The sequence below is a fragment of the Lathyrus oleraceus genome, chromosome 7, assembly GCF_024323335.1.
Source record: "Lathyrus oleraceus cultivar Zhongwan6 chromosome 7, CAAS_Psat_ZW6_1.0, whole genome shotgun sequence".
Taxonomy (NCBI): Eukaryota; Viridiplantae; Streptophyta; class Magnoliopsida; order Fabales; family Fabaceae; genus Lathyrus; species Lathyrus oleraceus.
The window spans coordinates 285,360,025-285,374,094 of NC_066585.1; the positions used below are offsets into that span (position 1 = coordinate 285,360,025).

At 36.0% G+C, this 14,070-nt stretch overlaps 1 protein-coding gene across 1 annotated transcript; it reads left to right on the forward strand.

Moving 5' to 3' along the window:
- Positions 1–12,630: 12,630 nt before the first annotated feature.
- Positions 12,631–13,360, forward strand: LOC127105288 (uncharacterized). The gene has a single exon (XM_051042453.1). It carries the CDS (start codon positions 12,631–12,633, stop codon positions 13,165–13,167), a length of 537 nt encoding a protein of 178 aa, XP_050898410.1. The 3' UTR covers positions 13,168–13,360.
- Positions 13,361–14,070: the final 710 nt, after the last annotated feature.

The following is a 14,070-nucleotide window of genomic DNA, read 5'->3' on the forward strand; positions in this document are numbered from 1 at the left end:
AGGAAAGACCTTAATTTTAAATTCTTAGGTTCGGGAGGTACTTTATACAAAGGGAAGGTATTAGCACCCTTTGTATCCATGGTTATCCATGGGCTCTTAATTGCTCAATCATTTATGTTTTCTTTGTTTGAAAAAGGTGGTTGAGAAATGTATGAAAAATGTTTTGAAAATGAGAATTTAACTTTGTAATGATTCTTGCATGAATGTATACAAAGTGGTTATCTCGTTTAATTTAGGAAAGAGTTTAGAAAAATATAACTCGGCAATGATCCTAGTACGGATGTATGCTAAGTGGTGATTTTCCAAAAGAAGACGTTTGAAAGGTGTGAGGCGCGAAAAGTATATTTTTTTAGGTTATGAATGAGCAATTAAGGTTATACCTGTCCGAGGTCTTTCTGGGCATTTCCCATCCTTATGAGGGTAAAACTGTCCTTACTATTGAGAAGTAAGTAGTTTTATCCTGGGGATGTAAAAGGGTCATCGTAGGGTCATCGATTGGTCATTGAAGGCAACAGTTGTGAGGATACCTTAGCATTTGAAGGGACTATCATCATTTAACCGTAGGCTACACCGAAGGGTCATCGAGGGACAAAATCGTATTTTAGAAGGCAACATCCGAGGGACTATGATGATTTTACCGAAGGGTCTTTGCTAAGGATATCCCCATATTCGCGGGACATGACCGTAATATTGTAATCGTGGGGTAATAAAGAGAGGTCCGATGTCATTTATTTAAAGTCCATGTTTTAAGTCCATTAGGTAATTATGGTGATACCGCATTAGATCGATACATTAAAGTCAACATTACATTAAAAATTAATATAGTAAAATTAATTAGGCAATCAATATGAATCTTCACATTAAAGTGAAATAATTTAGAATCCCTCTCCATGAAGGCTTCCCATGCGTAAAGCGGAGTACCTAGCCGGCTATCTCTTCGGAAGTATGCTAGCCTTTACACCATGAACACACGGATTAAAGCATAAAATACAATTGGAAATTGCATCATAAGATAAATATAGCAGCCAAGAATTTAGGCCAAATAATGCAGAATCATCATTAGGTAAACATGAAATAGGCAGCAAAAAGCAAAGCAGCCCCTGGCCCGGTCGCCTCTGCTTCGCCTAGCGAAGGCTCAGCGAAGGCTCGCTGCGGGCTCGCCTAGCGATGAGCTAGCGAGCGGCCACGGGTTTGAAATTTGAGAACATTATGACCTCAACCTGCAGCATGGCTTATGGCATCCAACATACAATTATATGGTTCAGTTTCACAATAGGCAACCACATTTAAATTCTCATGCAAGACTTCAAAATGTTTATGAATTCAATTATAATCCACAAATTAAGAACATGAAGTGGTACCATATGCCAAGTGAAAATACAAAACGATATCACATGCAAATTAAGATACTAAAGTGATACCACATGCAAAATAAGGACACCAAATGATAATCATATGCCAATTAATCATATGCCAATTAAGAAGCTAAAGCGAATAATAGTGAGGCTAACCTGTTTGCAAATCAAGTTGTAACCTTGAATTGGCGAGCCGGATTGAGTTGGACGGCGGTAGCTTCGGAGCGAGTAAGCGGCCTTCAGGGTTTCCGCCTTCTGAATTCTTTGGATCAGCAGGGTTTCTGTGTTTCTCCCTCTGGATGCGTGTTTCCGTCCGTCTTCGTCCGGCTGTGTCTGTTTTTTCGTAGCAGAGGAGCAGGTATTTATAGTAGAGGTAGTGGTGACCTAATGGGCTTAAAATGAGGTCCAAAAATCTCAAACTTCGCAAGCTTCGCTAGGCGAAGGAATTGCTCGCCTAGCGAGCAAACTAGGTCTGGGCCTTTTCCTGGATCTGACGCTTCGCTGGGCGAGTGTCATGACGAAGCATTCGCTAGGCGAAGGGATTGCTCGCCTAGCGAGCAAGCTATTTTGGGCCCCTTTTGGATTGGGCCTGTTGTGAGCTGGGCTTGATGTCGGTGCCTTGCAGAATAAGTCGGGGGGTCTTGGAAAATGCTTTGTAATACCAACGGGCAAATTTTGGGGTATGACAATACCATTTTACAATCATTAGTATATTGCAAGTTTATTTTATTTTTTCTTTTTGAATTATGAATTTCATGTTTCTTAACCTGAAAAAATATTTATTTGAACAAAAACTTAAATATCAAATATTTAGGTATACACATAAATAAATAAATTTAAAAATTAAAAAAAAATCAAATGTTGTTAAATGTTATGTTTCAATTATTATATGATCTAAAGATTATTTTTAAAGAATTTTATTTAAAAAAAGAACAAAATATTTTAAGCTTGTTTACCTTATTATAACTTATTTTAAAAAACAAACCAATTAGAAAAAAATTAAAGAAAATATTCATAACAATTTTGTAATTTACTTTTAGATTTTCATTTTTTTTAAATGTAAAAAACAAATAAAATTTTCTAAAAAGTTAGAATCTTCTAGCAAGAAAGGAGTTCCACGACGAATTGCATTCAAATCATCTGCAGTGGTCCAAAGGCAGAAGGAAGATATATATGTCTTAGGGTTTCAAGACCATGAGAAGGTAGATGGAACTCCTAATTCGAAGCTTATATTATTCGTAACCATCGTCGTAGCCAATCACTTAGTATTAGGGATCTTCATCGACAATAGAAGCTCGTGTGACTTGATGTACCTCGGATTCTTCATGATGTTAGGACTACGCGTGAAAGGTTTGAAATCATGCTAAGGATTGGACCTTCTAGTATTCAATGACTCCTTAATTCGTCCATGTAGAACCATAGATTTACCGATCTCGTTCGGAGAAGGCAAAAACAAGAGAAATGTGAAAAATTTCTTTCTCATCATCCTTGTAAAAAGTGACTAACACAACATCCTTGGAAGGTCGTTTTTTAAGGCATTAGACGTATTGTCCTATATGGTCCATTTGAAGATGAAATATCATAACAATTCATGTGAGCCGTCGTTATTGCGAGTGATTTGCGTGGAGTTCGTTCTGTACATAATATGAAATTAAAAAAAACTCACAACCAATATCATCTTTTAGAGCGGGAAAATAATTTCTATGAAGCAGTTGGTATGGTCTATCTTAACTTGCAAGAAGATAAAATTCCTCAGGATGATCAAGGTAGTTCGTCAGTAAGAATGACTAAGACCTAAGTTCAATGCATTATCTTCAAAATAATAAACAATATCTTAACCGTATATTTTTTTTTTCATTTAGGGTCACTTAGTCATCAACAATATCTTGGGCCTCAAGATTTTCATCATCTCTAACATCTGCCGCAACATTAACTAAGAAATTTACATGATTTATAACTTTAAGATTATCATCAATAGTGACTTGGGTCTCAACATTATCATCTGACACAATTTCAATTTCATGAATCAAAACATGTTATGAGATATGGTGTAATAATTACAAGTTTATATTTTCATTTTCTCTGGTATACTAAACCATTTCAAGAGCTCATTTGTCATTTGTCAATAATTTCAGTTTTTCACCAATCTTGTACCATGTTTCATTCATTGCCACATATCTCATTTTTTTAATGAGGTTGAATACTTCAAAGTAACCCCACAAATATGCATCACAATTTCATTCTAAAACAGTTTTGGCGTAGGTCTCACTTTAATAAAAAAATTCATCATGCAACATTTAATAACAAATGCTCAACAGAGGGACCATTAAAGTCAATTTATTAGATTATGATAACAAAAGGACCATATATAATATTTAAAAAATAATATCCAATAGAGAGAGAGATTGAGAGAGAGAGAGAGGGGGGGATACAAAGATCACTAGCAATTGATAACTTCAAACTCTAAATGTTGGGACTCGGCTAAAGTCTCACCTCGGGACTCAACTAAAGCTTGTTAACCATCGCCAAGAAGTATCATCTAAAACATTCGAGACCTAAGACAATAATAAAGCCTCATTGAGATTCTTTAAGAAGATTTAAAGATGGGTCAGAGGTTAAAACACGTTGACCTCTGCAAATCCTCGTGTTTGAGGGATTGTGTGGTATAATAGAGAGATACCTTGGGGCGGAGATAGCAGAATACACCCAGTTCTTCATCCTTCCTGAGTTGCCCTTTCATTAGTTCGAGCACCCCTCTTTTAATTTGACTGTCCTTTGTACAAATGTACCGCTCGAACCTCTCATTTCTCCGTCCATAATGTGCGATCGCGCGTATAGTGTATATCGAGTCAACAAACGTTACATAAGAAACTATGGGACTTAACTACACTTCTTGGATTTTAGTTAATCAACCATTCATTATTGTGGTGGTTGTTATATTCTATGGAGACTCAGTTCAGTCCCCAGGATTATAAATACATCAGTATCATAATACTAGAAGGCAATGAATAACACATTGAAATACATAAATATAGTAATTTCTCACATTGTGTGACTTAGCTCTCAATTTACATACATATTATTTGTCAAGCATTAAATTTTCAAATTATTTGAGATTGTCATACATATTTTTTTTATCAAACACGCATATGAAGTTAGTATTAGAAATATTAGTAGTTGGGCATTTATATAATAGGAGGTTGTCACTTGAAATAAGATCACTTTTCATCCCTTTATACCATTTAACAATCACTAGTATATTGCAAGTTTACTTTCTTTTTTCTTTAATCACTAGATATTGCAAGTTTACTTTCTTTTTTCTTTTTTAATTATGAATTTCATGTTTCTTAACCTAAAAAAATATTTATTTGAACAAAAACTCAAATAAAAATATTTAGGTATACACATAAATAAATAAATTTAAAAAGAAAAAAAATCAAATGTTGTTAAATGTTATGTTTCAATTATTATATGATCTAAATATTTGATCAGTCACCATTTATGCTAGACATTCCACTATTTAACCGTAAATAAGTCAGGTAAACTGTGTAAACTGAAGCATTTTTAGTTGGATATAAGCTCAATTCTATAATATTAAGTGTGTTGTTACTTATGAGTTTCTTGAGGATATTTTACACTTTTTGGTATGTTAGTAGGTAAAAAAACTAGTTTGGAAGCTCAGGGAATCAAACGTCAGATGCGAAATTGAGCCCGAGCAAGAAAACGGAAGAAAAAATCATTTTTTGGAGAACCTGCTGTCCATACGCGTATGGCCTTACATGATACGCGTATGGACCTTCCCAGTACACGTAGCATACGCAAATGACCAGAGGGGTTGAAAATCAAGCAAAAAGACAAGCTTCTGGTGATACGCGTACCAAACTGGTGATACGCGTACCAGACTGGGCAATACGCGTACCAGACTGGGCAATACGCGTATCAGAGGCTGTCTTACGTGCAATACGCGTACCAGACTGGGCAATACGCGTATCAGAGGCTATGTTACGTGCAGTACGCGTTTGAGACCAGGCAATACGCGTATGGGACAGCTCAGTACGCGTATGGAGCACAAAATCAGGAAAAATCCAACTGAATAGCTATTAAGAGGCCAGACCACGATTTTCCGGGGGTTGAACGATTTGGAGAGAAAAAAGACGCGTTTTGAGAGCTGGAGACTCTACGATTATCAAAGGATTCATATGTTCAAGAGTTTTCCGACGATTGAAGATTGATTCCTTACGAAATTTTGTAATGACAACAATGTTAATCTTTGTTTTTATTTCGATTATGAGTAGCTAAACCCCCCATTGCTAGGGGGGTGACCCTGATTCTGAATGTGACAGATTTTATGTTTATGAATGCATTGACTATTTCTTCTTTTCCATTGATTTGTTCTTATTACCGTTCTTTATGCTTTATTCGTCGGACCAACGAATGATGATTAATATGAATAGTTTAAGCTGGACAGCGATTATTCATTGATCTGGATAAGAACTTTGGATAGTAAAAATAACCTAGGACTAGGGATTTTCTATCTGACCGGTAATTCTTGATATTTGAATGCTTGAGTATGAACTTAATTATTTATGGACATAGTGATTAGGTTACATAATCAAAGGTCTGTTCACTGAGGACTTAGGAATAGATACCCTTGAGGACCGGAATTAATTTGACAGGAATAATGTCTAAGCCTTCATAAATTATATCTGTTACAGGAAGTTTCATTCACCGAACCCTAGCAATCTTCTCTCATTTGTATCTCGTTCAACCTTTTTACTTGTTTTATTTATTTGCAATTGGTAGTATAATTACTCACAACACAAAAACCAAAGGCTTTTGTCTAATTGAAACAATCTATAAACCCTGTATCGTCAAGCAGTCCTTGAGATCGACAAACGGGGAATTTCCCTTTTATTACTACAGTGAGAAAAATAGTACACTTGCTATTTTCCCATCAAGTTTTTGGCGTCGTTGCCGGGGACTGCCAAAGATAATAGAGTTTATTAATTTATTTTCAATTAGAATTTTGTTGCTTTGCATCCAAAATTTTATTTACTGTTAATTCAATTTTTATTGTTATTATAACTAATTTCTGTCTAATCTGTGTATGCGAGGTAAGGCCTCAGCTAATTTTCATTTTGACGCAGAACCAGAGAGAACATTGCGCGCAAAGCTCAGAGAAGCTAGAAGAAAGAAACTGCCAAACTCTGACACCGAAGAACCGGTCACACCTGTCACACCAGTCTCTGTTCACTCCGAAAAATCTGAGTCAGACACAGATTCATATCCAGACACTGTTAACATGGCTGCAGACCCACCCCCAGCGGAAAGACTTTTAGGTGACTATGGCAGACAGAATAACCCAGCAGTGCGGTTGACCATTGTTAACCAACCTGTTAATGTTGCTCACTTCCAGTTACACCCCTCAACTATTCGCCAGTTAGAAAGCAAACCTTTTGCAGGAAAGATCAATGAGGATGCAAACAAGCATCTGCAGAGGTTTCTGACTATGACTACATCATTAAAAATTGATGGGCATTCTGAAGAGGCAAAGAGATTGGTCATGTTCCCATTCACGTTATCTGAGGACGCTGAGGAATGGTTCTATTCCCTACCCGCAGGAAGCATTACTACTTGGCAACAAATGGAAACAACATTTTTGAACGAGTATTTTCCTGCTTCTGTGTATATCCGTAAGAGGTATGACATTGTGAATTTTAAACAGAAAGACGGAGAGACACTTGGAGATGCATACAAAAGATTCAAGAGATGTTTAGTTGCATGTCCTACACATAATTTGGATGAAACTGAACAAATGCAGAATTTTGTAAACGGGCTGAAGATGAGAACTAAGCAACTCATTGATACAACTGCTGGTGGCTCATCTAATTTTTCAACAGCAACCGGTATCAAAAAGATCATCGAAGCTATTGCAGCGAATGAGCATTTGGAATTATATGACCGTACTGTGAATCAGCCGGAGGGAAAAATTGACTTGAAATTAGCAAATCAGGTAGTGAAAATGGAAGACCAGATTGCAGCTGAGGTTGAAAGAAGATTGAAAGCTATGAATTTAGGGACCCAGACTGTTGCTCAAGTTCAACCGGTTCCGACCATGATTTGTGAGATTTGTAGTGGACCACACTTTACCATGCATTGTGTTGCAACCGCAGAACAAGTGCAAGCTATAAATTACCTGAGGCAAAATAATCCCTACTCAAATACATATAATCCGGGGTGGAAAAATCATCCTAATTTCTCTTGGAAAGATCAGCAAGGTAATATTCAGAACCAAGGACCTCCACAACAACAACCACCGTACCAACAACAACCTTACCAGCAACAAGTACCTAAGAAAGCGGATTGGGAGATTGCTATAGAGAAGATGGCAACTCAGAATATGCAATTTCATGAGGAGACCAGGAATAATCAGAAGAGCACCAATGCATCCATTAAAAATCTGGAGATTCAATTGGGTCAGATAGCACAACAGATAACAAATTTTCAAACACCGGGTGCATTACCTAGTGCAACAGTGACAAATCCGAGGGAGCACCATAATGTGAGTGCGGTAACAACAAGAAGCGGAAGATATGTTGAAGATCGTAAGAAGAAGGATGAAGAAGAAGATCAGTTGCTTGAAGTGGACCTGGAAATCTTAGAAAACAAGACACCATCTGAGGAAGAAATTGTAATACCGTCGGGGGTACAAGAAAAGCTCCCTGAACCAAAACCCATCATTAAGCTTCCTTTCCCACAAAGAAACAAAAAGAAGAAGCAAGATGAGAGAAATTTTCAGAAATTCATGGAGTTGTTCAGGAAATTAGAAATCAATATTCCATTCTCTGAGGCACTCGAGCAGATGCCTATCTATGCGAAATTCATGAAAGACATCATCTCCAAGAAGCGCACCACTGACACTGACCCTGTTATACTAACTGAAACTTGTAGTGCTATTTTGCAGGGTATGAAGATTCCAGTGAAGAAGCCAAATAGAGGTTCTGTGACTATCCCGTGTACCATTGGAGATAGGTCCTTTAAAAGGGCGCTGATTGATTTGGGGGCTAGTGTTAGCCTTATGCCTTTGTCTATTTACAGGAAGCTAGAAATTGGAAATGTTCAAGATACCAGAATGACACTTCAATTTGCTGACCACTCAGTGAAGAGACCTTTTGGGGTAGTTGAGGATGTTCTGGTCAAAGTTGATAAATTTGTTTTTCCTGTTGATTTTGTAATTTTGGAAATGCCAGAAGATGAAGAGATACCTCTGATTCTGGGCAGACCTTTCTTAGAAACAGGGAGATGCAATATAGATATGGAGGAAGGTACCATGACCCTAAAGGTGTATGATGAAGAGCTCAGAATTGATGTCCGAGATACTATGAAACATAAAGAGAATATGTGTACAAACCACTCCGTGGAAGTGATTGATCAAATTGTAACTAGCACAATTCAAAGAAAGTTCCCTGAATTACCGTTAGAAAGAGTTCTTAGTCTGTCGTTCAGAGAGATGGAGGAGAAGGATGAGGAAAAAGAAAAAGAAGTGCTTGCTATGCTGGATACACAAACCCCTTGGAGGAAATACAACCCACGCAGGTGGGAGGATCTGAGAGCTTCACCAGAATTAGAAGATGAAAAGGTACTGAAGAAACATAAAAGTGGTATTGGTGTTTTAAATGAGAAGAATGGCGACACCTTCAAGGTTAATGGTCAGAGGTTGAAACCATATGATCCCGGTGACGGGGGACCAATTGAAACTGTTAAACTCATCTGAGTATGAGGTGTCCCGTCGAGCCATGCGACGTTAAACGAAGCGCTGCTTGGGAGGCAACCCAAGGGAGGTTTGAAATTTCTTTGTGTATTTTTCTTTTTGGTTTATTCAGTTTTTATTTTCTTTTGCTTGGATGTAATCACCTATTATGGGTTGGCTTAATCTAATGAATTTGATTTTGTTTACCTCCAGTTTCCTGTTTATTTCGTTAGATATGTGACTATGTCTGGCTATTGGTTATCTTGATCACTTACACCAAATACTTGGGGCGTCCTCTCTTTCAGTCCCCTAACTGTAGATACTGTTGTTTATGATTGGACGCACTGGTTAAGATTAACCGCAGAACCACGAGCATGAGCTTTGAACTCAGAGGTATGATGGAACAAGTCAGCTTAACCCGTCCTGGTGAGATCATAAAAAGCCAAACACTTATCATCATATGAGAGATATCAGGTATGTCTTTATCAATCTTAGTTTGCGTATGTTCTTTTGTTATTATTAGCTGTACGACTACACACACTGAGGCATGTTTTTTGTTTATCACCTAGAGCCTTTCTAGCCATCCCATTATTATTATTATCCATTGTTTTACCCTGTTGAGCATGTTAATCATTTATTTCTGATATACCCGTTTTTCTAAAGCCATGACCTTGTACCTATCCTACCCTGTTCAGAGTATGTGAGGATTGATTTCATCTCTACGTTTCTATCTAAGTTTGGGGTTGCTGTTGGAATAGCAACCTTTAAGTTTGGGGTAGCTTTGCAGTACGTGAATAGTAAGTGAATGTCGTATAAAAGAAAGAAAAAAAAGAAGAAAAAAAAAGAAGAAAAAAAAAAGAAGAGAAAAAGAAAAAAAAAAGAAAAACAACAACAACATGAAAAGAAAGAAAGAGAAAAGCAAAAAACAATAAAAGAACAGCTTTTGAAAAATGCTACATTCACTATAGATAAAAGGAAAAGAGGATTGCAAAACCCTACAGGAATAATAGGAAAGAAACGTAGTGAGAGAATGATTTCATGTACTCTGAACCAAAAGACCCAAAAACCGTTGTTCCAATTTCATACACTACCTAAACCAAAGCCCCGTTACAACCCAAAAAGACCTCAAAAAGTGTGTGTGATTGTACATGTTGATAGGATGAGAGAATTTATTCAAACTTCTGATTTGATATTGCATATTGTGATTTGAGAGTGATAACACTTTAACCCAGAGAGACTTGCTGAGAGTGTGATATAAGCTGACAGGTAAAGTCATATCTCTGAGGGAAAGAGTTTCTAGCTCGTTGGCTATGTGGAAGAATCAGAAAACCTGAAAAACATCAAGAGGTCCAGTGCGAAAGATTTCAGCAGTATTGTGGTAAGAACTGTTTTACAGTAAGTTTGGGGTGACATGATCTTTGATGGTAATAAAATGTTACTTGAGGACAAGCAACAAGCTAAGTTTGGGGTTGTGATCAGTCATCATTTATGCTAGACATTCCACTATTTAACCGTAAATAAGTCAGGTAAACTGTGTAAACTGAAGCATTTTTAGTTGGATATAAGCTCAATTCTATAATATTAAGTGTGTTGTTACTTATGAGTTTCTTGAGGATATTTTACACTTTTTGGTATGTTAGCAGGTAAAAAACTAGTTTGGAAGCTCAGGGAATCAAACGTCAGATGCGAAATTGAGCCCGAGCAAGAAAACGGAAGAAAAAATCATTTTTTGGAGAACCTGCTGTCCATACGCGTATGGCCTTACATGATACGCGTATGGACCTTCCCAATACGCGTAGCATACGCAAATGACCAGAGGGGTTGAAAATCAAGCAAAAAGACAAGCTTCTGGTGATACGCGTACCAAACTGGGCAATACGCGTACCAGACTGGGCAATACGCGTATCAGAGGCTGTCTTACGTGCAATACGCGTACCAGACTGGGCAATACGCGTACCAGACTGGGCAATACGCATATTAGAGGTTGTGTTACGTGCAGTATGCGTTTGAGACCAGGCAATACGCGTATGGGACAGCTCAGTACGCGTATGGAGCATAAAATCAGGAAAAATCCAACTGAATAGCTATTAAGAGGCCAGACCACGATTTTCCGGGGGTTGGACGATTTGGAGAGAAAAAAGACGCGTTTTGAAAGCTGGAGACTCTACGATTATCAAAGGATTCATATGTTCAAGAGTTTTCCGACGATTGAAGATTGATTCCTCACGAAATTCTGTAATGACAACAATGTTAATCTTTGTTTTTATTTCGATTATGAGTAGCTAAACCCCCCATTGCTAGGGGGGTGACCCTGATTCTGAATGTGACAGATTTTATGTTTATGAATGCATTGACTATTTCTTCTTTTCCATTGATTTGTTCTTATTACCGTTCTTTATGCTTTATTCGTCGGACCAACGAATGATGATTAATATGAATAGTTTAAGCTGGACAACGATTATTCATTGATCTGGATAAGAACTTTGGATAGTAAAAATAACCTAGGACTAGGGATTTTCTATCTGACCGGTAATTCTTGATATTTGAATGCTTGAGTATGAACTTAATTATTTATGGACATAATGATTAGGTTACATAATCAAAGGTCTGTTCACTGAGGACTTAGGAATAGATACCCTTGAGGACCGGAATTAATTTGACAGGAATAATGTCTAAGCCTTCATAAACTATATCTGTTACAGGAAGTTTCATTCACCGAACCCTAGCAATCTTCTCTCATTTGTATCTCGTTCAACCTTTTTACTTGTTTTATTTATTTGCAATTGGTAGTATAATTACTCACAACACAAAAACCAAAGGCTTTTGTCTAATTGAAACAATCTATAAACCCTGTATCGTCAAGCAGTCCTTGAGATCGACAAACGGGGAATTTCCCTTTTATTACTACAGTGAGAAAAATAGTACACTTGCTATTTTCCCATCAATATTCTTTTTAAATGATTTTATAAATAAAAGAACAAAATATTTTAAGCTTGTTTACCATATTAAAAGTTATTTTAAGAAACAAACCAATCATAAAAAAAATTAAAGAAAATATTCATAACAATTTTTTAATTTACTTTTAGATTTTCATTTTTAAAATGTAACAAACAAATGAATTTTTATAAAAAGTTACAATTACTTCGTGATTTTTTTCAACAAAAATAATAATAATAAACATCGTGAATTTAGTCATTGTTATTAATGATTGAAAATAAATGACTATAGAGACCTAAGTCAAGTTGCAAAAGAAGAAGCACCACAGAATGTAAGATAGTTTAGCCAAAATTAGAAAAGCAACGAGTGATAAGTGTTCATTATATAGAAAATTTAGAACTATGTATCTATCTCTAAATTAACATCCTAAGTTTAGTAACAACAAACAAGGGTTAACCATCAAATAAAACTGAGGTCAAGCGCATCTCTCCCATTACAAACAATCTAATTATGTTTCCTCATACTTGTTTATAAACACATGAATTAATTAGTTTCATAAAATCAAATTAAATCCATATAGAAGAAAAAATGGAAGTCACAAAACTCTTATCTCTATTTGCTATATACTTCATTTTATTACACAACCAAATTGCATTTGCACAAGTCAATGACCAAATCAACAAAGTATGTGAAAAAACACCTAACAAAGATTTATGTATCCAAGTCCTTGCTTCGGACCCATTGAGCGAATCCGGGACAATGTCAGACCTAGCTATGATATCACTAAGAGTGGCCGCTTCAAACGCGACCGGAATACTAACCGATGTGAAACTAATGATTGATGATCCGGATTTGGAACCCGAAGTTCAACAAGGTTTGTCCGATTGTAAGGAGACATTATTGGATGCGGAAGGTCAACTTGAGGATAGTATCGCTGCGATTTTGTCAAACGCAAAAAATGATATTCAATTATGGTTGCAAGCAGCATTGGCTGCAATTGATACATGTGATGCTTCAATTCCCGGTGATGATGATATTCTCTCCAAAAGAAGTGTAGCATTTCGTGAATTGTGCAACATTGCTGTTGCCATTAGTAAGAATTTGGGCAATGATGATCAAGCCTAAATTACATTATATTGTTATTATCTTTGGCTTTTCTTTTTGTTGTTCAAATTTATTGGTCTTATAAATTACAAATGTGAGATTTATTCGACGTTGTAGTCTTAAATTTTAATTGAGAGCAGAAATAAAAAGTATTGTATCATGTTGTATTGAATTGATCGTATTAATTTAGACAAAAATGTTTGATTGGTGTTTATTTTCTCTCTTAATTTTAATGTTATGAACTTTCTGTATATATGTTGTTTGATCTATATCAAGGTTAATATTACAATGACAATGTATTTCCATTAAACTCTTGAAAAAACTCATGAGTTGGATAATACCAATATAAGGAGAAAGTTGTCGTAACCTATAAATATTCAATGTAGATTATGGTATTGGTGAGTGGCTTTTGGATTCTATCTTTAAGTCGTTGATTCAACAAAAATGAGTAGCTAAAAATGGCTTCCAATAGTTACAAAGGGTATTTTTTTTAAGTATTTTGTCATTTAAAATATGAGATTATGGTGTAGTATCATTCTCACATGATTTTTATTTTTCTCTTTTCATGTTTTATTTTAATTTTGAAACTAGTAACTTACTCGCGCTAACTCACGAGTTTCGTCTGTATTCATATTATACATCTCTCACTATCATTTTTAAAGATTGGATTCATTCATCAAGTTTGTTAACATACACTTAATTTAAAACTTACAGTCAATTTATGTATTGAGCAGAATAATACATTCAAATAATGTATGTAAAATGGCCAAAACAACAAAGAGTTTTATAACATTTTGTACACATAAAAAAATAGTAATCAAAGCTTAATGATGTTTTAAACTTCGGATTACTACATAATAATAGTTAAAAGAAAGGGTTGCTCAGCATCTCAAAATACTCTCGTCAATCAAGATAATTGCAAGT

Bases quoted from the DNA above. Each gene is read 5' to 3' on its own strand.
- LOC127105288 (XM_051042453.1), top strand. From the start codon at position 12,631: ATGGAAGTCACAAAACTCTTATCTCTATTTGCTATATACTTCATTTTA.